Here is a 26,018-nt window from a genome sequence, read left to right as displayed (position 1 = left end):
AGTAGTAGGCAACATATAGATAGGCTATACAGATATGTGCAATGTGTCCCTAACAGCAGGCCTTTGATTTGCAAAACTGGGTAGAAGTTCATTAATTAGCAGCAATCTGTGTGGATTATGAATGCATGACTCAATCATTACTTGCTGTTGTCACAATAATGTAATTGAACTGCAACACAAAACTGGATTTGAACCCAGACGGTTTCTGGCAAAATGTACTACAAGCAAGACATTTAACACACTGAGCTACTGAGTCACTGCAGATGTGCTTGTATTTGCAAGATATATGTGCACATATACAGGCTGTGTGAAGCATTTCTACATCCATCAGTATGTTCATAGCTTTATATGTATTTGTATATTTTTATATGTATTTCTGCACCAGGGTCCCAGTTGTATATGTGCTTTGCCATTGCTGCCTTAACAGGTGTCTTTCCACGAGTTGCTGAAAAAAGGGCACATATGCCAGATATCACAGGCCTCACTTACATCTATTATTATGTTTTGGCTGCCCACTGGTGTATTATTGCAACAGAGTTCAAGGTACAGTCCTATTTTTCCATTAGTTTTTTATTTCAGTTACATGCTTAATGACTTTAGGTAGCAATCAGTATGTTTTGCTGAAAACACCTGCTTAACCTAAGACCTGTGTAGCATGGTGGGTTAATGCAGTGTGCTATAGTTGAGAGAGGCCCAAGTTTGAGAGATAGATGAGGTATTTATTTTCTACATGTGACTAACACTGTAATAAACACATATAATCATTAAAGCTCATTAAAGCCAATTAAAGCTCATTTAAGCTGTGCTAAACGATGCAGCATGCTGTGGCGTGCTGCTGAGCTTCCCTTAGCTCCATGCAAACCAGCACTAAAAATATATAAACAAAAGAAATTGAAAGTGGTGAAATGGGACAAGCAGGGGGAAAAACATAATGTAAAGTGGGTAGGGATGTGCAGGAAGGGTGTAGGAAAGAACCATAGCTATCCATTTCTTGTACAGCAGCAGCTTTGCATTTTGACAGATTTTTGCTGATGAATTTGGAATGAAACCCCAGAGAGAGGGGTGAGGACAACATAAATGTGTTGTCAAGCCAATTGGACCAAATTAGTTGTGTCCAGTGGACACATGCGAAATGGAATGCTATGTATGGGGCGATATTTTTTTGTGGGACAGGTGCCCATTTTTTTTTTTTTATAAGGAAAGAGTGGAATGTTGGAGAGGAGACATATGTATGTGTGGGGAGGTAAGTTTGGTAGGAGAGGATGCATTTGCAGACAGACAAGACAGCAGACAGTGACACATGAGGGGGGTAGTCACCTTGGATGGGGTGGGTGTTGTGGACTCGAAGATGCACATGCCTCCAGATGGCAGCAACACGACTCATGTACCCACTCATGGGACAGCCAACACTACTCCTTCACTGCCCCAAAGTTGGCTGAGCTGTAGGCTGGGAACCAGAGCCAGCCTGCTCCACCAGGTTGGCCAGTGTGCCCTCAATCTGGCACAGGTGATGTTCATATGACTAATGAATGATCCTGTACACCATGACCAGCAGTTTCTCTTAGGTGACTGCAGCCTCTCCACCACCACTCTCTGAGGGAGGCTGGGTCCCATCCCCTGAGGCTGTTCCACCAGACACCGCAGGTGGTGCAGTGGAGGGGGCACCACTGGCCTGGGTCCCAGACATGCCAGGACCTGGTGCCATGGACAGTTGAGGCAAGGAAAGCAGATCACCAGGAGCCGGTCTACACTGACATGCTGTGGTGATGGAGGTATAACAATAAGTATAGGTTAGTTATAAACTCTTTGGATGATGCTGTAGATGATTTCAATAAAATCTTTCTAAGTACACTAAATAGCTAAGCTCCTCTTTGCACCAGACGAACAAAACTTAACCATGCCCCCTGGTTAACAAAACAAACTACATTCCCTCCTCTCTAGAGACAGAGCATGGAACGAATGGCAAAAATGTAGAACTGAAGCAAATGAACAAAATTGTAAACAACTTTGTAATACAGTAAAAAAAAAAAAAAAAAAAAAAAAAAAAACTAGTCATAACTGATAAAAACCTATTACTCCGCACAACTATCCACCCAAAAAAATAATCCAAAACAATTCTGGAAATCTGTATCCTACCTGCTTAATCCAGGAAACATTCAAAATCCATCACCCTCTCCTGACAAAGACCCTCACCAGATTGTTCAAATGTTTAACACCCATTTCATTGATACTATACAAAAGTTAGTCAAGGATTCATCTACAGAAATCAGTCCTAACTCTCAAAATACCACACAAATGGACACCATATCTACTTCTATTCACACTAGGGTTACCACTGACAATATCCCATCCACTCCCTCCTTCTCACTTCAACCAGTATCTACATCTCTAATTCTTAAATTGCTAATCAGACTAAAGCCCTGCTCACTCTCGGCTGACAATTTACCACCTGAATACTTACAACTTGCAAAAATCCAAAGAATTGCATTTTGGATTTTTTTTACTACTTACAACTTGCAGCCAAAGCAATACCTTATCATGTAAGTATTCTTATTAATCGTTCAGTCTCTGAATCTTATGTTCCTCAGCTGCAGAAAAAGTCTATTATAACTCCTTTACACAAAGGTGGTAATACACAAGCTCTCTCAAATTATCGGCCCATCTCATTACTCTTCCCTCTATCAAAAATCTTAGAAAAGTGCATACAAACCCAACTACTAAACCACCTCACTAACAATAACCTCCTAGTAGAGCTCCCACTCAACATGGATTCCGTCCTGGACATAGCACAACCACAGCTTTACTCTCCTTCACTGATAGTGAATAGAGCTCTTGATGCTGGCCTATCAGCTTCTGTACTTCTGTTAGACCTATCAAAGGCTTTTGACCCAGTATCATACCCTTAGTTATTTCCCCAATTAGAAAAACTAGGATGTTCTCAAAGGGTGTTAACTTAGTTCTCCATCTACCTAAATACTAGACAACAATCTGTTAGATGGCAAAACCTACAATTAGAGTATCTGGTCAGTAATACAGGAGTCCCACAAGGATCCATTTGAGGACCCCTACATTTTAACATATTCTTTATTGATCTTAATAAAGCCTCCCAACAAAGCACACTCATCCAATATGCTGATGATTCAACTATCATCTCCTCCTTTGACAATTTCTCTAACCTCCATAAGATCACACAAGATGCATTCACATTCATAGAAACTTGGATAAATTATGCAAAATTAATGTTGAACACCAAAAAAAAACTAAATTATTACTGTTTTCATCAAACCCTCCAGCTACAGAATTCAAGATGTTTTCACATAACAATACAGAAATTGAACAGGTGAAAACTTCAAAACTTCTAGGAATCACTATTGATGACAAACTCTCTTTTGAGCAACACATTCTTAATACAATTTAAAAAACCCACTTCAAACTTGTCAAACTATACTGACATAAACTCTACTTAGATAAACAAACAAAAATAAAACTAGGTAGCACTCTACTTATCCCCTCCCTCCTGTATGGAAGTCCCATTTTCACAAACACATCTCTCAGTAATAAACTGCAATCCTGTTACTATAAGATAGCAACATTTGGCTCAAGCATGCCAAACTGCTCACATCACTGCAAAGCCATTCCAAACTTGTCTTCGCTTGAATTTCACCACTATCTCTATTGCACTCAATTAACTCTTGCTCACAAGCTAATATTTAAACCTAATAACTGCACTGCACTCCAATCTGTCTAACAAACATACACCCCAACTAGAATCCTCCGGTCTTTTAATAAGCAACTTTTAAATGTAACCAAACCCAACAAAAGAAATGGACAATGCCTACATTCCTATAACATTACCAAACTATGGAATGACCTCCCATCCTACATTACTCAACTAGACTCCCTAAAAGACTTCAAAGCTGCACTCAAAACCCACTAGCTAAATAATCCCACCTGCATCTGTGAAATACAGTGTACGCCTCCTTAATCCTACACATCTAACTACTCAGATCCTACTTTTTAAACCTCTGTTATATTAACTCTTTCCATTTCTGCAATACTAATTTTTCTACCTGTAACAATCTGAATTTATATTTATGACTATATTTTTCTGAATGGAAAAATATTTTGCTTTGTATCTTTGTATTTTACTTTGCATTCTCTGAATGGAAAATTATTTACTTTGTGTCTTTACATTATGATAATATCTATGTAGTTCAAGTTCACATAATCCAGCACCCCTATCTTATGTTAATGCACATATGTTCTCTGTATTAACTTCGTATTTTTTCTGTGAATTATTTGAATATTGTGGAGGTTTCTCTCAGAGCCTCCACTGAAAATGGGTTTCTGACCCAGTGGACTTTTCTGGTCAATAAATATCAATAAATAAATAATAAATAAATAAAAAAACACAACACTGTTAGTAATAACAGCATGCCAGAACAGTGGAAATAACCCAATTACACATCAATGCATATTATGTGAAACACAACAATAAATAACTGAACGGTCAGTATGTTAACAGCATGCCAGTAACAGTTACAGCATAAGGCCAACAAAATAGGTAATTCAACAAGATATGTTAATATGCAACCATTGTAATACATAACAATAATAAAACTCATGCCTCAAAATACAGTTAATGTGACAACATATGTTAATAATAAACCATAACCAATGAATAACAATAATAATTACATGAAGATAAGGGGTGAGGGAGAGGGAAAAACAGCCATTAGTACCATTATAGGCTATTTATTTGACATCAGTACTGCTATCTACTCTACAGGTCTGTCCTTTATTTATGTGTATAAGTCCTCTATAGCAGCTGTAGCACGTACATACCTCTCAAACTATTTGCATGGGACAGTGTAGGCCAAGCAGTAAGAACTGCAGGTATACAACTACGCAGAGCACTTGCACATCAGGTGGACCTCTATAACTACCAAGGTGTACTGTGGGCTGATGTAGTGATACTTTGCAATTTAGGTAATCCTTTCAATAGTAATCCTATGACAGATGGATTACGTACTACTAATTACATTATGTGACAGCATGACACTTGAGAGACGTATGTGTACAGTACAGAAAATAAACAAATATCATGCCTTGCTTGGCAGGCATGGGGGTAGAAACCAATTGCAGTGACTTCAGAGGACAACTGCATGGAATGTATGAATTGGCTGCAGCAACTTTTAACAGACACTCTGCGCATACCGCCATACCGAGTTTACACATTTTATTTATTTCATTTCATTTTATTTTATTATTATTATAATATGTATTTCCTTTATTTTATGCTGTATTTTCACATTCTTATTAATGATTTTAACAGTCCGTGTCATCTAAACACACAAATATTTACTCATAATATGGGCTACCTCACCGCTTTACCTGTAGTTCCTGTGGACAGAGAATCTGTAAACATTATGTGACTGGTACTGTAATATTTAGTGCAACATAGCACTGGATTTGAACCCTGGTCTGTGTGTGGCAAAATGTACTACATACAGAGGATTTAACAAACTGAGTTACTGAATCACTGTTGATTACTGACTGACTGATTTGCCTAGAGCTCACATGGAACCAATATATGACCTGGTAGTACTACTACTACAGTTGTATACTAGACTACAGTGACAGTAGACTACACATGCATGAAATACAAGCATGACAGAGATAGTAGGTAATCTATACATGAATGCAAGTGTACACAATATATTGTTATTGGGTTGAAATATCTGTGAAGTCAACAAACAATATAAGATCATGGAGTGGGCTACCTCACTCATATACCTTGCTTACCTGCTGTTTGTGGATGACAGAGCATTAGGTGAACAACACTGGCCTAGAAACAGCCTTGAACTATATTGTATGTATTAAACAATACATTTGACAGCCATTATATTTGCATTCCACAGCTATTACAGTGTTATACTTAACTGCAGCACCTTACCTTACAGTCTGAATGCATACCGCTGTACTGCAATGGTTGAAACAAGACAATCCTGATGTACACAGTTTACCTTGGTGTTGTTGGTATTGGTTCATTTGTTATTGCAGAACAGTTGGGATTATTCATTTCTTGAAAAACAGTTCTAATTCCATACATATTGCACTGCAGACTTTATTGTATATCATTTAATGCAGTTTCTGGTATTGTTTTGAGTTTTTATTGAACAACAGTTGTCATTATTCAGGTCTTGCAATATCAACTCTATTTCCACAGTTATTGCACTACAGACTTTATTGTATATACTTTAATGCAGTTAATGGTATTGTTTCATGTTTTTATTGCACTACATTTGGCATTAATCATTCATTGCACTACAGCTCTAAGTCCACATTTATTGCAATACAAACTTTACTGGATATACTTTATTGCAGTTAATGCTTTAGTCTTTCTTGCTTATTTCACTACAGTTAGCATAATACACCCTTACCACACTCATGGTGCAACCTGGCCAAGTGCCTGGCATGCACCTCGATGTTGCAAGCCTTCTCCTCTGGAGCTGTTGGGAGAGAAGCACACCATTATGTATACCAGTTTAGCAGACATTCAGATTAGGTACTGGTGAAACAGAGGTGAAATTACATACTTGTGGAGCATTCCCCCAGGTGTCCAAGAGATCCCTCTTTTGTATCTTCAAGTTGTCATGGTGGTGACAACACTGCTCATCTGTGTGGAGGATACCAGTAACACTGGTAAGTTCCCTTGCCAGCTGGTCCCAGGCATCTGCCTTACACTCTGAGCCCTGGAAACCTCCCTGCAGCAACCAGTCATCATGTTTTTTTTTTACTAGGAGTTGAACCATGACCCTGGACTCCAGAATGCCCCAACACTGTGCCTGAAAGCACAAACCTTCACCATCTGCCATAGTATCCTTCAGGGAGACAACTCCAATGGATTCTGCTGTATTCCTGCCTAGTGAGCTTAATATAGGCTGTTTTCCAGCCCTTACATGCTATTGGGCAACATTTAAAAAAACACCGCATTGCTTAGCAGCATGCAAACAAATGCAGCTGAGCAGTGCAAAAACCCACAGAACCGTATGCTTAGCAGTGCTTAGCAGTGCGCAAACCAGCCAAGCAGAGCCAAGCAGTGTATAAACATTTGCAGCCATTATCATGTTTATGTGGTGCTTAGCAGATCTTAGCTGGTCTTAACAGAGGTTAGCAGGCCATAATTTAAAATAAATAATATAATTTGTATTTCAAAAATGAATGCTTATTTTCCCTTCCATGTATTCAAACCCTGGACCTACTGCACATGAGGCCATAGTTCTACCCATTTAGCTACATGGCTATATGGAATTCTGTTATAACATTACATATAACTCTAAGCTACTTATGAGCACTGCTGAGCATAGTGCTGTGCTGCGCAAACCTGCTCAGTTACACTTAAACATGACATTTAAATAAGTAATTAAAAGCATCCAGTTTCTGTTTTTAGATGTCTGGCAGGTGTCTTGGCACTGCTTAGCATTGCTGCGCTCCATGCCGTGCTGCCAAAACATCCTTTTTAAATTAAAAAAATAATAATATTGGAGTATTGCAATTGGACAGTGCAGGGAGTGTCTTTCTCATCTGCGGACACAGTTAACAATACACTCCCCACACTGATTCAATAACCATGATCCTTGACTCTTCCTCAGCAACGTTCCATCATTAATATGCAGGACGTGCTGCCGAGGGGAAACCATGTACACTGACATGGTAACATTCCATGCAGGCGCTACACTATGCCTACATGGATTTTATTAAATCCTGGGGATTCTCTTCTCCATATGAATGCTAGCCACATGTAACTACTACAACAAATGGGAACAAATTAAATTAATGTATCATAGTGGCTAAATTGTTAGGTTATGAAGCTAGGGATTTAGGTCTGAATTCCATGACATCTTCCTTGTATGACTTCTGGTTTTAAGCAAGTCATTTAACTTACTTATGATCTTAGGTCTTTACTTTCAAAGGGACTTGAATGTTTTAGTATGATTGCCTTCTACATGGGAAAAGATAGTGAGTATACAGTTAACAGTATAACAATTTGGAGAAAATAAAAAAAAAAACTTTATGTTCACTGCAGAGTGTTGGACACCCACATAAGTGATGAGACCACTGGCACTGCAGACAAAATGTCATTTGAAAATAGTGCCTTTTGTGGATGAGACACGGTTCTATCTTTTGGTCCATCTGATTTCTTTCTATACATACATTGCCACATTCTTTAGTGCCCACTATAGGTATCATTCTTACTGTGATGTGGAATGTTTTTTTTTTTTTTTTTTTCATGGTTTTCCGATGTATCTTGCTCACAAAGGAAATATAGTGTGGTTCTTAATGTCCAGTAGCACCGTGTCTGTGAAGGAATTTTCAGCTCTGGATGGTGTTGACAGGACCCTACCAAGTGTTTCTCCTTTTGGATCTGAGAACCTCCCTGTAGCTAATATGTATGTAAGTAGCTTTCTATATATTGATCAGTAAGCATGGGTTCCTCTTTGGTCACCCTTTGGGTCTATATGCTCACTGCATATATCACATTAATTGACAAAAGTGTCCCGATATTTCCTCATCTGTGAAGATGAGATAGGAAGTCCTTAGACGGAAACACTATCCCTGCCACTGCTATTAACCCAGTGCTGTAACATTATATAATGAGATGCAGCTGCCTTACATAGTTGGGAAGTTTGGTGTTATGACAACAGTTTGAGTGGTGCAGCTGTTTTATCTCTTTATCGTGCTACATACTTATTTTTCTCAGAGTGCTGTACTTCATACCATTGGTCATAGACTGATTTCTGTGCTCATCAGTTGTTTTAAAATATTTTATTGTCATACAATGCAGTTGTATGATATCCCCCTCATAAATAAAAAACGACAGCAAATGGTGCAACAAGTAAGAAAAAGAAACAATGTCTGTAACTCAAAAGGTAGCGTACCAAGGTCAAAAGGCTATAGGTTCTGTTCTCATACATTGTAATACAGTATATGTATATGCTGCACTGTTGATGTGCCATCCTTTGGGTCTTTTAGAACTGAGGTTCTAACTGCCTGAGTTAGTGGTAACTTAGGTGAACACTTCTATGGCATATGTATAAAAATAGTAGAGTTTTTATTGACTGAAGCCATAATGCAGAAAACATAGTTCAAAGTATTTTTCATCTCATGCTATAATTTAAATAACCAAAATTTCAGTAATTAAGTAAAATAAAGAATACATTACATCAACCCATACCATCCTATTTGTATGCACTATAGTGCAAAAAAGTACCGTACCTCCTTCTGTCTAAGACCCTTTGCAAATATATATATATATATATATATATATATATATATATATATATATATATATATGGATCTAGGACTAATTACCAATGACACATTTCAACGAAATTGAAACGATCGAGCACACTTCCACGAAAGTGCTTTTTCACTGAAAAAGCACTTTCGCGAAACTCTGCAAAAAAACCCAAAACACATTAATAAAACTACCCCTCCTACTTTTATATTCTCACTCCGAGATCACACTACAGTGGGGAAAAAGGGGATATTCTCTTATCCCCACTGTACAGCAATCTCAGAAACAGCCATTCTGATATATATATTTTTTTGAACTCAATATAAACAAATTTTCGGTAAAAATGCACTTTCGCGAAAATGTGCTCGACCGTTTTAGTTTCAGTGAAATGAGCTTTCGCTCAACAGTCCTACACCCATATATATATATATATATATATATATATATATATATATATATATATATATATATATATCTTATTTTCAAAAAGAAATAAAAATGTGAAAAGGAAGGGTGGATGCTTATAAAATGCAAACAAGAAAATATTGTGGAAGTGGCAGTGAATCTTGTAGAGAAAATGTATGAAAAAGAAGAAATGAACAGACAAGAAGAATATAAAGTGAAAAAAATAACTGAAAAAGCAAAGATTTTTGTAGAAAATTATATAACAATAGAAGAAATAGAGAAGGTGAATCAGCATCAGGATTGAATGATATAAGTTATGAGCATTATAAGGAGATGAATAAAGATGAAAGAATTTTTTTTTAATATTAAATGAATCTCACCTATGCTACTTACCAAACTCTCTGCAATCAACCTTTCCACATCTACTATTTCCTGGTTCTTCAGCAATTTTGCTAACAGTCAGTAGTCATTTAAATGGCTCTCCTCTACATCCCCCTTTCTCCCCATCAAATCAGGCATTCCACAAGGGTCAGTTTGTAGCCTCTTACTATTTAATATCTTCATAAATCACTTACATTCCTCCTGTCCCTACTCCACAATATGCTGACAACTCCACAGTTATCTCGACCTCTGACTCTCCCAGACCTTCTTGCGCCAACTCAAAACTCCTTTACCTCTATCGAAAAATTGCTCACCAATAATCAGCTCATCCTAATCCCAACAAGACAAAGCTCCTTCTTTTCCTACCAAAATCTCTCACTTACCTCAAACCCACTTTCTCCATTTCATCCTTAAACAACACAGTCATTCATGCAGAAACTCATACCAAACTCCTTGGAGTCATCAAAGATGACCAACTTAAACTAGACCTCCATGTCCACCACTGCATAAAGAAAACTTATCAAAACATGGCTTACTTTATAGAAATCACAGATTTCTCATAAATGACTCTAGACTCATTCTTGCCATGGCTTCCTCCTTCCCAGCCTTCTCTACAACTTACAAAAACTAACCAACCTACAATCTACTCTCTTAAATAAACTCAAATCCACCGACAACAAAGTAGCAAGATTTGCTGCTAACCACCCCTCAAAAACTCGTTACTCCCTCAAAAGACTAAACTGGCTACAGTTCCTAGACTTACCACTTACTTCTTTCCTCTCAAATCCCTATCATTCATTCCATCCTGAACAGATACTCTGCCTACCTCTCCATTGCCCCAGTCATCACAATCTACACTCCATGTAGAACTCTCACAAGCTCAGACCAACATTTGATAGAAATCTACAAGCCCAAAAAATCCATAGGTCAAACCATCTATAGTTACACACCAGCCCTAGCCTGGAACAAATTACACCTGTTCTTCAGAAACTTACCTCGAATACAGAATTTCAAACAAGCCCTAAAACAACATCTGCTTAATTCCTAGATCTGTCACTGTGTTAAGAATAGGTCAAACCGAGCCCTAACCCTAAGGTCCGTGACTATCGCACCACAGTGGAGGACATAGCCCATTTTTCAATGTCCTCCATTGTGGTGCGGTAGGTTCGGTCTAGTGAGCTTAAGCGAAAGTGCACTTTCGCTTAAGTGGGGATGTACTTTCCTGTTTTGAAAAAGTGAATTTTCGTTGTAGGAAAGTACACCCATAAATATATATAACCTGCCACAGCAAAATGCAGCCAGTTCGATGTTATGGCGTTCAGACAGCTGTGCATTTGAACTCCTGATATAGACCCACTTTCTTTAGTTTGTGTACTTATCTCTAACTGCATTTATTTCCACTATTTGTGTGCAAAATGTCTCTATCTGTGTTTGATTCATATTTTATAAACTTTGAATTCATATCTCATATTGAATTTTATGTATTCTGAATCTTAATTCTGAATGTTAATTTTTATTTCAATTATTTTGAATTGTAACACTGTATATTTTATTCTGTGGAGCTTTTCTCCCTGGGCTTCCACTGAAAAAGGGCACTAGCTCAGTTGGACTTTCCCGGTCAACAAATGCCAAATAAAACAAATAATAAAAAAATAAATGGATGAAGAAATGTGTAATGGAAGAAGACATATATGGTAGGCTGATAAAATTTATATTGGAAAATGATTAAGAGAATATATAAAAATTGGAGGCATATAACACTAGTGAACACTGACTATAAACTATTTATTGTAATATGAAAATATTACAAAAAAAAGGTTGGAGAAAGTATTAGATGAGTCAATAGGAGAAGGGATCTCTGGTATAAAAAATAAAGATGAAAAAATGTTAATTATAGTGAAAGAAGTAGTAGAGAAGATACTGAAAGAAAATAAAGAAGTAAGACTGATAGCATGTGATATAGCTAAACCCTTTGAAAAAGTGAACCATGAATCAAGGTAGCAGATTTTAGAGGCTTGTGGCATTGGAGAAAAACATTAATGTAATAAAGAATTGTTATGAAAAGTATAGGGTACAAGTTATGATAAACGGGAAGATGAGGAATAAAGTATTAAGAGAGAAGTAAAACAGAGATGTCTGATGAGTGTATGCTTATTTGCATTAGTAATGAATGCAGTAGTACAGACATGTATATATGAAATAAGGGAAGCAAGATGTCAGATGAAACTAAATGTCTTATTACCTACGTATATATAATGTATGCAGAAGATTTAATTATAATAACAAAAACAATCAGTGGATAAATGAGATTGCAATAAGCATCGAAAAGCTGGCCTGCTGTTTAACAAAAATGAAGTGCAGTAGATTTGGTGAGATGGAAAATAAATAAAATATATTTCATAAGAAAGGAAATAATGATTTTGGGAGTGACATTTGGTGAGTGTGAAAATGTATTCAGTTAATGGAGAAAGAGATACTAGAATAAATAAAAAACGATAGCATGGTCAAAAGTTTTTATTTATCATTTCAAAAAAGACATATATGTTAAATACTTATGTATTAGGAAAATTAGATATTTAGAGGAATATATATGTCCCCCCCCCAAATGGAAAAAGTTATTAGAGCTTTTTCTGTCTTCATTTGAGGCTCAAGGCTGAATCTGGTAAGAAAATGGATACTTTGTAATAAAAAAAGAAAAAAAAGTGGTTTGAATAAAATAGTGATGAATTTACCATCTATGCTTATATTTTGGGCAACGTGAAAGGGAAAAGAAAGACAAAAAGAAATGATAGGTAAGATGCTATATGAAAATATGAAAAAAGTATGGAAAGAAAATCAAGGAAAAATAAAAGGGACAGGATGGAAGAAAAGGATAAAATGCAATTATGGAAGTTAAAAATAAGTGAGGTTGATGAGGAATGAAAAGAATGATATAATATGATATTCATTTTTTGGTGTGCCCTTGGAAGAAATTAAAATAAGATGAACAGAAAACAATGAATGACAAACATAAAAGGTTTGAACATTTTTAAGAGGTAAGGATTTTTTGTGTAGAATTGTATTAGACAAGTTACTAGTGAAACAGAATATGAAATATAAGGTGATAGAAAGAATGTGTTGACTGAAGAAGAAACAACTAAATAAATATTTTTGGGAAAAGTTTAAAAATGAGTGTAGATGGAACGATTTAAATGTAGGAATATGAAAATGATGTTATATGAGAAGTATGATGAAATCAGGAAATATGATACTGATAAACTGGAAAAAGTACAGTTTGTAACAAAATGGGTGCCTTGGAAAAAGATGTGAGAACTTGTTATGTAACAAGAAAATGAAAGAAGATGATACCTTAGCTAATAGGAAGAAAGAGTGGAAGATAGTGGGTAAATAAAAGAAAAAAAGAATGAAAGAAGTATAATTGTTTAGTTAAGTCCTTTTGTGTTGATAACTTGTGTATTAATGTAAAAAGTGAGTGTGTAAATAACTGATTTAATGATTTTGATATATTATGACATGAATGTAAATGTTAATAAAGCACTCCCACTCTTTTTTTAAGTGTCATGAGCTCATTTACATCCATCTGATCTACCACCAGCTCAGGCAGATGGGATCTTGGTTTAATGTCTCAACTGAAGGATGACAACCCAATAGTGTAGTAACCCCTTATGCTGAACCACAGTATCACAACTGGCAAATCATTCTAAGTACCTGGCATGGGAATAGAACCTTCCGCACTAAAGGCAAGTGTGCCGTCTGTTGAGATAGTGAGATTGCAAATAAACTCACATGAGTTTTCCAGCCCCCTCCAAGGAAGACATTACTTACAAAGACAAAAACAAAAACTGTACCAAGCAAATGCAGCAACATAAATTGCCTAGTACTTTATTTCCTGAATTGCTTTAATTACTCTAAATAGAAATAATTTTAATCTGAATGTTTTGGAGTAGCACCATACCTCTCAACGTATCTGACTTTTTAAGTGAATTAGTGTAATATTTAAGACATAGTCTAACATGGTTGGGAGGGTGGCCTAATGCTTGAGGTATTTGCCTTACAAACACAAGGTGCAGGGTTTGAGTCTCACAAGGGATAATTTACTAGGCTTAAAACGGCTTGCAAGGGCAGTTAGCTAAGTACTAATCTATGAACCTATGTTCAAAGATTTTGGACAAAGCCAAAAATAATGGTGGTGGAAGTGTGCGTGTGGGGGGGGTAAAATCAGGAATATTTCTTAAATATTACTCTAATTCACTTAAAAAGTCAGTAGAACAACACATTTTACATCAGTATGCATTTTTAAAACAATAAGAAGTATAAAACTACAATGACTAACATTACTGTGACTGTAATAATGAGTGATTTCCGAGAAAATCAAAAAATGCTATGAGGAACAGCACAAACATTTGAAGGAAAAATAGTGATAGTTGAGAGGTATGGGTAGCACTCAAAAAGGAATGTGGACACAACAACCCATTCCAGGATTTTAATGCTTTTTTGGATGCGTGACATTTTAAATGATGCAGTTATGATTTTCTGATTGTTGTTATAAACTGTCTATAAATAAATCTCAGCAAAAGACTTAAAACTTTATAATTTTAATGATTGCAATAATTAAAACTACATATCCTTAAACTGAAGCTTCTTCATTTTCAGATATTTGACTATGGTTTGACATAACCATAAAAACATAGCACCAACAAGCAAAATAATTAAAGAAAGTGCAGTCATAGTAAACTTGCCATTTTTAAAATATTGAATACTATACTACCACTCATAAAGTGGAAGAAACTGGAAAACTATGGAACATTTACTAATAACTAGGGAGGGCTCACACCATGGTTAAAATGTTACTTTATACTCATTTTACTACTTACCCACTTATTCAACTATTAGAGGCTCTTGGGAGAAACAACTCTGTCTGCAAAAGTCCAAGGCCCAAAATGGGAAAGCACATCCATCTCCACCAAAAAAAAAAAAAAAATTACTTCCAGTCAGCATAAAACAATTAGGCAATACAGGTGACAGCAGTCTTGCAACGTCATGAATATCATACCATCCATAGTACCAACAGGCAAAATATTTAAAGAAGATAATGAGGTTCATCAACACAGAATGTTATAAAATCTCATTGCCAGTCCCTAGTGTAAATAGACTATTGTGGGGAGAAGTGACTGTGGATGTTATTTCACCTGCTGTTATGATCTCTCCACACTCTTCACTTTTCTTCATTTGAGATTATGGTTGTATGTTGGGATCAGCACAGGAGTGACATCTTGGAGAGCCCACTGTCTGCTTAGCTGATTCTTTTGAAATACGCCCTTTTATAGATGTTAAAAGTGAAATGAAACAAAAAGCACATTAGCCTGATGTATGGAGAGATTATAAAAGATGTTTTGATGTTTTCATGGAAATATGGAAAACAAGATATGAAATTGTATGAGAGAGAGAAGAATAAACTTCTAAGTGAAGTTGAGATTTTAAAAGTGAAGGTGGCTATCTCTGATGCACTGATGAAATTAATGTTGGTGTTGCTCTGCGAGCAGAAGGAACGAGCACACAGAAAACATCTAACACTGGCCAGTATTCCAGAAAATCTAGAGGAAAGAGATTGCAGAGGTTTTATCCAAAAGCAGCTCTTGGAGTGAACACATTTAGAAGAACAGATAATTTTAGAGAGAGTGAAAAGGGCTGCTTGGGTACAGAGGGGCGAGCAGAATATGGTAATCCGAGACAGGTAATAATTAGATTCTCAACATATATGCTCAAAGGAAAAGTGTTGCCTTTATTATGGAAACCAGGAGTTTGGCTATGATGTGAGGAAACTAGAGTATGTGTGGATCAGAATTTCTCAGCTGACAGTAGAAGGGAGAGAGCTGTTTATATCCCCATCCAGAGGCTGGCCAAGATAAAGGGGATAAAATACAAAATGTTATATCCAGTGTTCATTAAACTGATGTGGCTGGGGGAGGGGTCAAAAACATGTAAAACCCCTGAGATAGCAAAGAAAAATCTAGAATCCTTGACAAAGAGCATGCTGATCCTGAGGACTGTGCAGTGAAACAAGTAGAAGAACAGTGTGCATGATAAATCAAATGAACAAATGCATAAATAATGACCAAGATGAGTATTTCAGCTCACTACTGTAAGAACCATCCAGTGCATCTCGTCATACAACCTCTATGACCTCCCAACCTTAAGAATCAGAAACAAAGACCCAAGAATTAGGAACAGATTGCAACACAAGCCAATAGACTGTTTCCAGTTTTGTAGTTAAAGAAACAGCGGAGATGCTGCAAAGCAGTCTCAAAGAACTTGAAGGTGGGGAACGTGGCACTGTATTGTTCGCTCAGTGTGATTACCTGTAAGAGGACACTTTTCCCAGATTGTGTTTTTGTTCACTCTAATCAAGTGTGACTGGCTTCTTGTCATTTGCAATTCTTTTCTTTCTTTCTTTTTTTTTGTTTTAATAATAACATTAGGTAAAATGTCTACTATTCATTTTAAGTTTATTGACAATGTTATTCAGGTAGTTTAGAAAGTTACTGTTTAGAGGTATGAATTTATAACAGATTTCTATATATTCCTATTCACACTGTGCACACAAGAGGTGGAATGACCTGCAGGAGGAGGACTTTGATCAAACAAGTACATTTTTATATATATTGACAGGGTCAGTAAAACGATCAGGATTAGGGGGAGTACTAACTTTGATAATAATAGACAGTAAAATGCTCAAATACTGTATCAGGTCAGCTGACAATGTCATTCAGGAAGTTAATGACCATGGCAATGTATGAGTTTGCAGCACATGAGTATGTTTTCCTGCTCATGCTGTGAGAATTGGTACAATGGGGGGGGGAGGGGGCTGTCATACTTGAAGTTCCAATACATTTCTCATATCTTTTAACATGGTTGGTAATGTGGCCAGGTTTAGGAGTACTGATTTCAGAAGAAATAGTTAAATCACTGGCATTCCTTGCTTAAATATATATATATATATATATATATATATATATATATATATATATATATATATATAAATGTTTGACTTTCTTCAGTTGCAGATGGAAAGATGTGAAGAGCATATTTTGGTAAGGAATGTCTGGCATGGGTGCACATGAGCATGTAGGTCCCCTGTCAGATAGGTAGAAGGGAAGCTGATTTGTTCATGGGAGTGGGAGGCTTAATCTTAACTATACAGATGGGCTATACATGCTTTAGTCTATCTAAGGGAGTATCAATATCAGCTGTTCATTTAATCAGGTAGCAAGCTGATGGGACAAAGAAAACAACATTTTTTAAAGAGATAAACGAAGGTGAATTACTAAAATGAGTGACAGTTTTAAAACATTATGGTGATGTGAAAGGGTAGTGACCAGGCATGGAAAAAAAGGTTGAAGGGAAGTGATAGATTGCAAAGAGTAACAGTAATGTCTTGAATGGTGCATATGAAACACCTCCTGGAAATGGGCGTAGTCGAGGCATGGCTTGACCACTTATAAAGGGTCAAACCCCCTCACCAGGGAAGAAGGAGCTTTTGCACATAGTTCTATTAGGGAAATTATCTGTGGTGGTGGTGCTGCGGTAGCGTTGTCGCCTCACAGTAAGACACTGTCCGGTTCGATTCTCAGCTAGAGTGTCTTCTGTGTGGAGACATGCGTGAATGGGCGTACCTTCATTGAAGGTTGCGCGTCAGGGCTGGCAACTCGGCACGTAAAATCAACTGCCAATCATTAGCGGACCGGAGTTCCGCTGTGGCGACCCCTAACTGGGAAAAGCCGAAAGACACATTCATTCTATTAGGGAAATTAAGTACAGGGGAGGGGTAAGTGCCAGGGCAGACTAGAGACAGTGATATTCTAATGGTGACGGAGACAGAAGTGAGAGATGCCATAGTATCTAGATGATTGCTAGACTCCAGTTAAAAAGTGGGGACAGTTTCAGTAATCATGCTAGGAATAGAAGGATAAAAGAATGGCTGCTACTGTTATATCAGAAGGCTAAGCAGAGTAATGCAACATGAATGGCTTAACACTATGGTCTTGGAATGCACATGGAATTGTAGGATCAGTAAAGAGGAAAATAATTCTTAACTATTTAAAAAGAAAAGAAGATGATATTGCACTATTACAACATAACCCATATGAAAGAAAGCGTTGTCTGGTTCTGGCTGAGGGCACTTACAAGGCAGACAGGAGGATGGGGTAGAGATGATAGCAAGAGGAATGGACATATTTTCTGAATTATCTTTTGTGGCATAGGCAACCTTACATTGGTATAAAAGTAATAAAACCAGGGATGGACAGATGTAAGACTGATTTCACTGTAAGCAATGGAGCTGGATTTATGACTGTGGAGGGGAACAATAAAAGGCAGAAAAATTACATTGGCATTAGTGTATACCTCCTCATACAAAGATTCAGGAGGTAAAAGAAATTCTTTTAAGAATATTTTAGTTTCTGGAGAGATTGCTGTTGATTGCCAAAGACTGGGATATATTATTTTGCAAAGAGGAAGCTACCCAAGGTAATGGTAGGAAGAGAAAGGGATTTTATTAGGTCTGTTGTATGTCTGTTAGATGTGAACAATACAGGAGATAAGGGGTACACTTTCTATTGTATAAAATGGAAAACATGGTCCAGGGTCAATAACCTTTTTGTGAGCAGAAAAGATAGGACAGCAGTTGAAAAGGTAGAGATTATACCTGTAATCTATTCTAATTGTGCTCCTGTGATGAAGGTAGAATTAGAGGAGAAAATAGGGACTAATTGACACTGGAAGTTTCCAGTTAGTTGGTTAAAAAAAACAAGAACTTTAGCAGTTGGTTAAAAGAAATTAAAGTTGAATTTGTTCTACCACACATACTGCAGTTTTCCTAACATTGTTTGATTTGTGCAGCTTTCTGCCTTGGGTTTCCCCCTGTAAAACTACATGTATTGCCCAGTCATTTAGCAATAATTAACATTTCCTCTTGCAGAGAGTGTAAGAAGACATCCCTCTTTATAACTGGGTATTTTTCATTGTAGGGTTACCTCAAGGAAGTGGTCTGACAAAGAAGTTCATCCTAAAACCTTTCCTCCTTTTCAACTCTAAGTAACCATTTCTTTCTCTTAGTTCATGTGATATGAGTTTCTAAAAATACATAGTTAAAGGTGTATGTGCAAGCCAAGTAAGTAAATGTTCAAGAATATGTCATGCAACAAATCCTGCAAGCCCTCATTTCTTTATTAATTTCCATACAGAAGTCTGAAAGCTTTTTTCAGTAGGCTATGTTTAACGTATTAAATCAGAAAATGACTCTCCTTCTATTTGCTGAGTTTCCATCAGTTTTCTAACAAATATTCCCCACTAATTAAGGCCAAAACTTTATTTTACAACAAAAAAATAGTCTTCCTATTTTCTGTACCTTTGTCAGGGCTGGAATATTTCTAGGCAAGCATGGTGCAAGGCAAGAACAAGCCCTATGCGAGATGGCACTATTTTGCAGGGAACCCTCAGACCCCCCCCCTACACATATTCATACCGATAAACACACCTAAGATCGTTATTACTGTCAAGACATATGAGATAAAAGTGAAGACCCGAGCAGAAACGTATCAAACAGGTACAGAACGTACAGCTCCCCACAGGAGAAACCTACTCTGATAATAAAGTTGAGGTTACAAGTGCTGAGAAGTAAGAGTAGAGACCTCCAAAATTGATAGCTGGAATTTGCTAGCCACATGGCACAATTTGCTATAAGACATTATCTCAGCTGCCTAATAATACAACCATTCATACTAGACATACACATAAACATATACATATACATATGTATAGAAAGGTTAATATACATATACATATACGTATACATATGTATAGAAAGGTTAATATACATATACATATACGTATACATATGTATAGAAAGGTTAATATTGGTGGCCCAAGAGAGTGGACTACATACACGTCAGTTTACAAAGTCCATTGAACATTTGGGAGAAACAGACAAATGTAGATATTGTAAAACAGAATTAGAAACAGTCACACGTCTTGTTGCCAGTTGTGATATACTAATGTCAGAAGGACTGTATACTGAAAGTCATAATAATGTGGCAATACCGTTGCATAGGGATTATGCAAACATTATAATATTGAAGTACCTGAAAACACTGGAAACATGGGCCTCACGCTATTATAGAAAAGTATGAAGTTTATATCACATGGGATCACCCGTTACCAACAGTTCAAAAAATAGATGTGAGAAAACTAGATATAGTGGTCCATGAAAAGAAGACAAAAGTAGCACTGATCATTGAAATTACTGCACCCATTGAGTACAGTGTCTTATGTAGAGAGAGACACAAAATCATAAAATATCAGAATTTGCAGGCAGAAATGAGAGCAATGAGGAAGACACATACCCAGACAGTCCCATTAGTAGTAGGAGCAATGGGTCTTATTAAAAAAGAGTTTACAATCATAATTAGATATGATACCAATACATGTAACGCCATGCGAATTGCAGAAGGAGTCATTACTTGGCACATTGCAGATGCTGTGAAGAGCACTTCCGGCTAACATCAAAGATTGAAACAATACTAATTTCATGAACTTGACTCATACTTTGACTTAGAAATGGAGTCCATTCCCATCATGGTATTAGAAACTCAAAAGAACTGGAGTAATTAAAAGCCAGCATATACTGCTAGTCTGCTACTAATATGTATATGTATATATGTGTATGTGTGTGTGTATATATATATATATATATATATATATATATATATATATATATATATATATATATATTTATATATATATATATATATATCACTCCACATCAAATCAAACTGCATTGCCACACACCAGGCCATATCATGTAAGGGCCTCTCAACCTCTAGCCTTACACTCTTTCAACTAATAACACGTCAACTTCACCTCCCCCTCCCTGACTCTCGTTATCCCACAGCATTTCTACTACAATGTAAACCTGTATTGTAATCACGTAAAATGTGGAATTCTGTCATAATTGTTGCTAGATCTCTTAATTGTGACTTTTTAGTTTTCATTATATATGTGTGTGTGTGTGTGTGTGTGTGTGTGTGTGTGTGTGTGTGTGTGTATGTGTTTGTACAGTTGCCTTCAGCAATGGTATTTTTTCTTTTTTTCTGTTTAAGTATGTCATCTCCAAGAAGTAAACTCTTCCTTTAACGATCATTTTGTGAGATCTTGGATGAAGCAGTACAACACTACAGAATGTTTGCAGTGGAAGAGATGATTTAGTAAATTTCAGTGTAAGAAGTGTTCGATTGATATGTTAAATTCTTCCATGAATTGCCTGTCATTTCACCTTCCTTATGGCACAGCATCCTTTTTCACCACATAATGGATCCATCCATCCAAAACCACTTTTTTTCCCATTTTTTTGTATATTGGTTTTGGTTAGCAACCACCTAGAGCCAATTTTCCAGCCACTGGGCAGCTAGCCCTGCCATGGGTTGATCTTCATTACCACCCAAACACATGTACACTTACGGGCAATTTAAAGTGTCCAGTCAACCTACTGCATGTCTTTGGAATGTGTGAGGAAATGGGAGAGCCTGTTGAAAGCCCATATGAACACAGGCAGGATATGCAGACTCTGCATAGGAGACACCCACACTGAGAATTGAACCAGAGAACCTCTTGCTGTGAGGTGACAGCACTACTTACTGTGCAACCACTGACAAAACTACCTGCTATGCCACTGTATCACCACTGACAAAACTACCTGCTGTACCACTGTGCTCCCCTGACAACACTACCTACTATACTACTGTTCTGTGCCACCACTGACACCAATACCTGCTGTGCCACTGTGCAACCACTGACAAGACTACCACTATGTCACTGTGTCACCACTGACAATACTACCTGCTATACCACTGTGCTACCCCTGATACCACTACCTGCTATGCCACTGTGCCAATGACACCATTACCTGCTATGCCACTGTGCTGCCACTGACACTGCTACCTGCTGTGCCACTGTGCCACCACTGACACCACTACCTGCTATGCCACTACTGACAACGCTACCTGCTATACCACTGTGCTACTCCTGACAACACTATCTTCTTTGCCACTGTGCCACCACTGACAAAACTACCTGCTATGCCACTGTGTCACCACTGACACTGCTACCTGCTGTGCCACTGTGCCACCACTGACACCACTACCTGCTGTGCCACTGTGCCACCACTGACAACACTACCTGCTATACCACTGTGCTACACCTGACAACACTATCTGCTTTGCCACTGTGCCACCACTGACAACACTACCTGCTATACCACTGTGCTACTCGTGACTACACTATCTGCTATGCCACTGTGTCACCACTGACAACACTACCTGCTATGCCAATGTGCCACCACTGACACCACTACCTGCTATTCCACTGTACCAAACTGACAATACTATCTGCTCTACCACTGTACAGACATATTAGATGTGAAGCTGATCATCTTGGTTGCATCTGATGTTTACTTTTCATTTCTACCTCCCACTCTCACCTCTTTATTTCTTATTTATTGATATTCAGTGTACAAAAGTAGATATACCCTCAGTTACAGATGTAAGACTAAACTAATTTTTTACAATGACATTACCTTGTATAGTATTTTATATGTGCAGCATAGTGTGACACACACTTTATAATTCACTACTGGTTAATTTAACAACTGCACAATATACATTATACAGGATTAAGTGTAAGTTAAAAGTGAAACTGTATACTTGATATTTATTTTTCATGTTACATTTCTTTGCTACAAAGTAAGATATTCCAACTTAGCATTACTTGTGTACATTAATATGAACATTTAAGGAGAGAAAAAAAAATAAACACAGTGTAACTTGCATGTCCGGTACAGTTTTCATTTCAGTCTGTTATATTTTATCATGTTGTATGTTACATGAACCCAGTAGCTTTTTCACCCCCCCCATTTCTTCCTTCCTTATCTCATCTTGTCATCCCTTTACTTGCTGCCTTTCACTCATGCTACTTCTCTCTTCTCTTTGCACCTCTCCCACATTTATTTTCTCCTTTTTAATCCTCTTCCCTCTGCATGCCTCTCACACCTTTTGTTTGCCTTCTCCCATGGTACCTTTCTTGCAACTATTCTCACTTGCCTCTTCTAATATCTTTATACCTCTTTATATAATGTAATACTGCTATCCCTGTAGCATAAGCCATCTGAATCATTGCGGCTGCATCTTATCCATAAAACTCTGCTAAGCATAATTCCATTTTCTGTCCATGTTTTGACATTATAAACTGCTTCTTGAGCTAAACGTTGTAACATATTCTTGAATCTAATATATATATATATATATATATATATATATATATATATATATATATATATATATATATTTGATTTTAGCATATCTTTGTATCTGTAAATATGTTTTGGTCTTTTTATATGTGATCATCTCCACCCAGAATATGCCTGTAAATGGCCCACTGAGATCAGTGCACTGAACTGGAAAAAATAAATAAATACTTGTTTGAAAAATAGTGAAACATATTTTAGTATTGTTGGTTTGGATCATAGTTGAGATAAAAAAATAGTGTTGATTCTAATGCAAAATTACTTCTAAAAACTGTTTGATGAAATATAATATAATTTTTTTCCACAGTGTCTTGTCCTACACTGGAAGCTCCAGCCAATGGCAAAAAATTTGGAACAAAGTACCTTGTAGATCATGAAGTCCATTTTACCTGCAATGCTGGATTTGAGCTCATAGGCCCCAACAGAAAAGTATGTCAAGAAAATGGTAACTGGACTGGCGATATGCCTTTTTGCAAGGGTATGTGATTTCCTTTGGGTTTATATTTTATACAATGCAGAGACCTGCAAAGCGATTATTCTGACATATTTAAAAATAAAAAAACTAAGTTTGTAAAATATTGTTTTCAAGTGCTGTGTTATGTGGTGGTCTTTGTTAGGCCTGTCTATTTGATGGTTGCAGATTAAGATTTTAAAGCATATTTATGTATACAAACTCACAAGAGTTTGCCTGTCTTCGCCATTCTTCTAGTTGCTTGTTTTGTTGCTTGCCATTTCCTTCTGGGGATGGAATGTTAGCACTTCTCTCTTTGTGTTTTAAACCTCCTATCCCACTACTCACCATTGCTGGAGTTGAAAAGTGCTGTGACTTCCATTTTGGGCAGGGTACATGGCTGATTCCATTTTGGAAAATACAGAAAAGATAACATACTTTTTGCTTGAGAATTATTTTCCTTCTATGTGAGTACAGAGGAAATTCCTATAAGTTATAGTGTACCCAAATTGAGAAAAGGGAGTTTAGCTGGATTTGCCATTTGTCTTGTCTGCAAGTCCAGATGAAGATAGTTAAGATAGGTTCCCATACCAGATAAAGCTCTCTTGAATTTTTATGCACACTTATTAGCAAGTCATTTAGCCTGAACAACATTTAATTCAGTGGCGGCTCGTGCTATTGGACTGCAGGACGGCAGCCCCTCCAGCTAAAAGTAAAGAAAAGCAATAAAAAAAAAAAAAAAATAATATATATATATATATATATATATATATATATATATATATATATATATATATATATATATATATATTTTTTTAAATACTGACTGGCTTGGCTACAGGCTACCTTAAATGCATGTGAGTCCGACTTACTCGGTAAGTCCCGGAACTCAAACTGCGCATGCATGCTCGGTGAGTTCCGGGTTTTAAAAAAAATAGTTTCTCTCAATCCGGACTGCAGTTAAACCAGTGCAGATTAATAAATGAAGGTGTACTGTATACATGGCCACAAGTCTATGCAGTTTTTAACTGGAGTGAATGGAAGGGGCTTGGACTGCCATGTCCACAGTCATGTACATGACGCGGCTGGCTGGATGGGTACTGATTGGTTCTCGGCTCTTGATGTCTTCCTGCACTTTGCATGCTGGGAAAAAGAGTGTGAGCTGAGAAACATCAGCAGTATACTTTTGTTTTTTTGGAGGCAAGGAGTTTGTTTAATCAGAGGAGTTAGGAATCTTAGAGGAAAATGGACACAAGCAGCAGAGCTGTGCACCCTGACCTGGCTGGTGTAGAAGAAAGAAGAGGCACTTCAAAGAACAGAAGAAGGAAAGGAATTGAAATAGCAGGTTAGTGAAGGGGGATGTAACATGTAACTTGTAGAATAAGATTTGTTTTTTTTTGGATTTATTAATTCTTTGTTGTTGTAAAGTATTTGGTAAATAGCAGGTTAATGAAGGTGAAGGGGTATACAAAAAACTTGAAGTAAAAAACAAGTACCGAACCAACACGGCTGGGCAAAAACCTCTGTTTATTAAACAAAATATTGAGTAATAAAAAGTGAGTGCTTTCACGATAACACTATTGCTTCTTCAGACTAATAAACAAGTAGAAAGACACGAGTTTAAAAAGGAAGCAAAACCAATCAGCTGTCATATGCAAATCTGATAAAATAATTAAAAGATACACACACACACACACACACACACACACACACACACACACACACACACAAACAATGCAACAATTGTTATAAATACAAGGGAAAGAGTATGAATAAAATCTAAGTTTAAAAACAACATTAATGTTTAAGGTGGCATGCTTTCAAGAAAAGTTTAAGGCTAGAAACTCCATTTAAACCAGGCAGATTCTTTGCATTCAAGAGCAAGATCCATTTCTGTTTGGCCCTTTCTGTTTTATTAGATGTATCACCCCCTCTAATACTAACGTCCAAAACCTGGAGTACAAATAACTTAAAATTGTGTTCTGAGCCATGCAAACCAATGTATTGTGCTAAGGCATTTGAGTCTGATTCCTAATGTCCCTATAGTGTTCGAGAATCCTGTCCTTCAGTAGTCTGTTAGTTTTGCCTATGTAGAAGGCATGACAAACCTGGCAACTTGCAAAATA

The 26,018-nt window shown here is 36.9% G+C and overlaps 1 protein-coding gene across 3 annotated transcripts in view; it reads left to right on the top strand.

Annotated features, from left to right (window-relative positions):
* Nucleotides 1-26,018, top strand: part of FBLN7 (fibulin 7) — a 1,104,237-nt gene that overhangs the window by 386,160 nt on the left and 692,059 nt on the right. For all 3 annotated transcript variants that reach the window (XM_044078952.1, XM_044078936.1, XM_044078943.1), the window contains exon 3: nt 23,749-23,919. In XM_044078952.1, the coding sequence (XP_043934887.1) occupies nt 23,749-23,919 (171 nt within the window). The remainder of the gene's footprint in view (nt 1-23,748; nt 23,920-26,018) is intronic.

The sequence above is a fragment of the Protopterus annectens genome, chromosome 1.part1, assembly GCF_019279795.1.
Source record: "Protopterus annectens isolate FY-2018-M chromosome 1.part1, PAN1.0, whole genome shotgun sequence".
NCBI lineage: Eukaryota > Metazoa > Chordata > Ceratodontiformes > Protopteridae > Protopterus > Protopterus annectens.
This window is presented reverse-complemented; position numbering and strand designations above follow the sequence as displayed.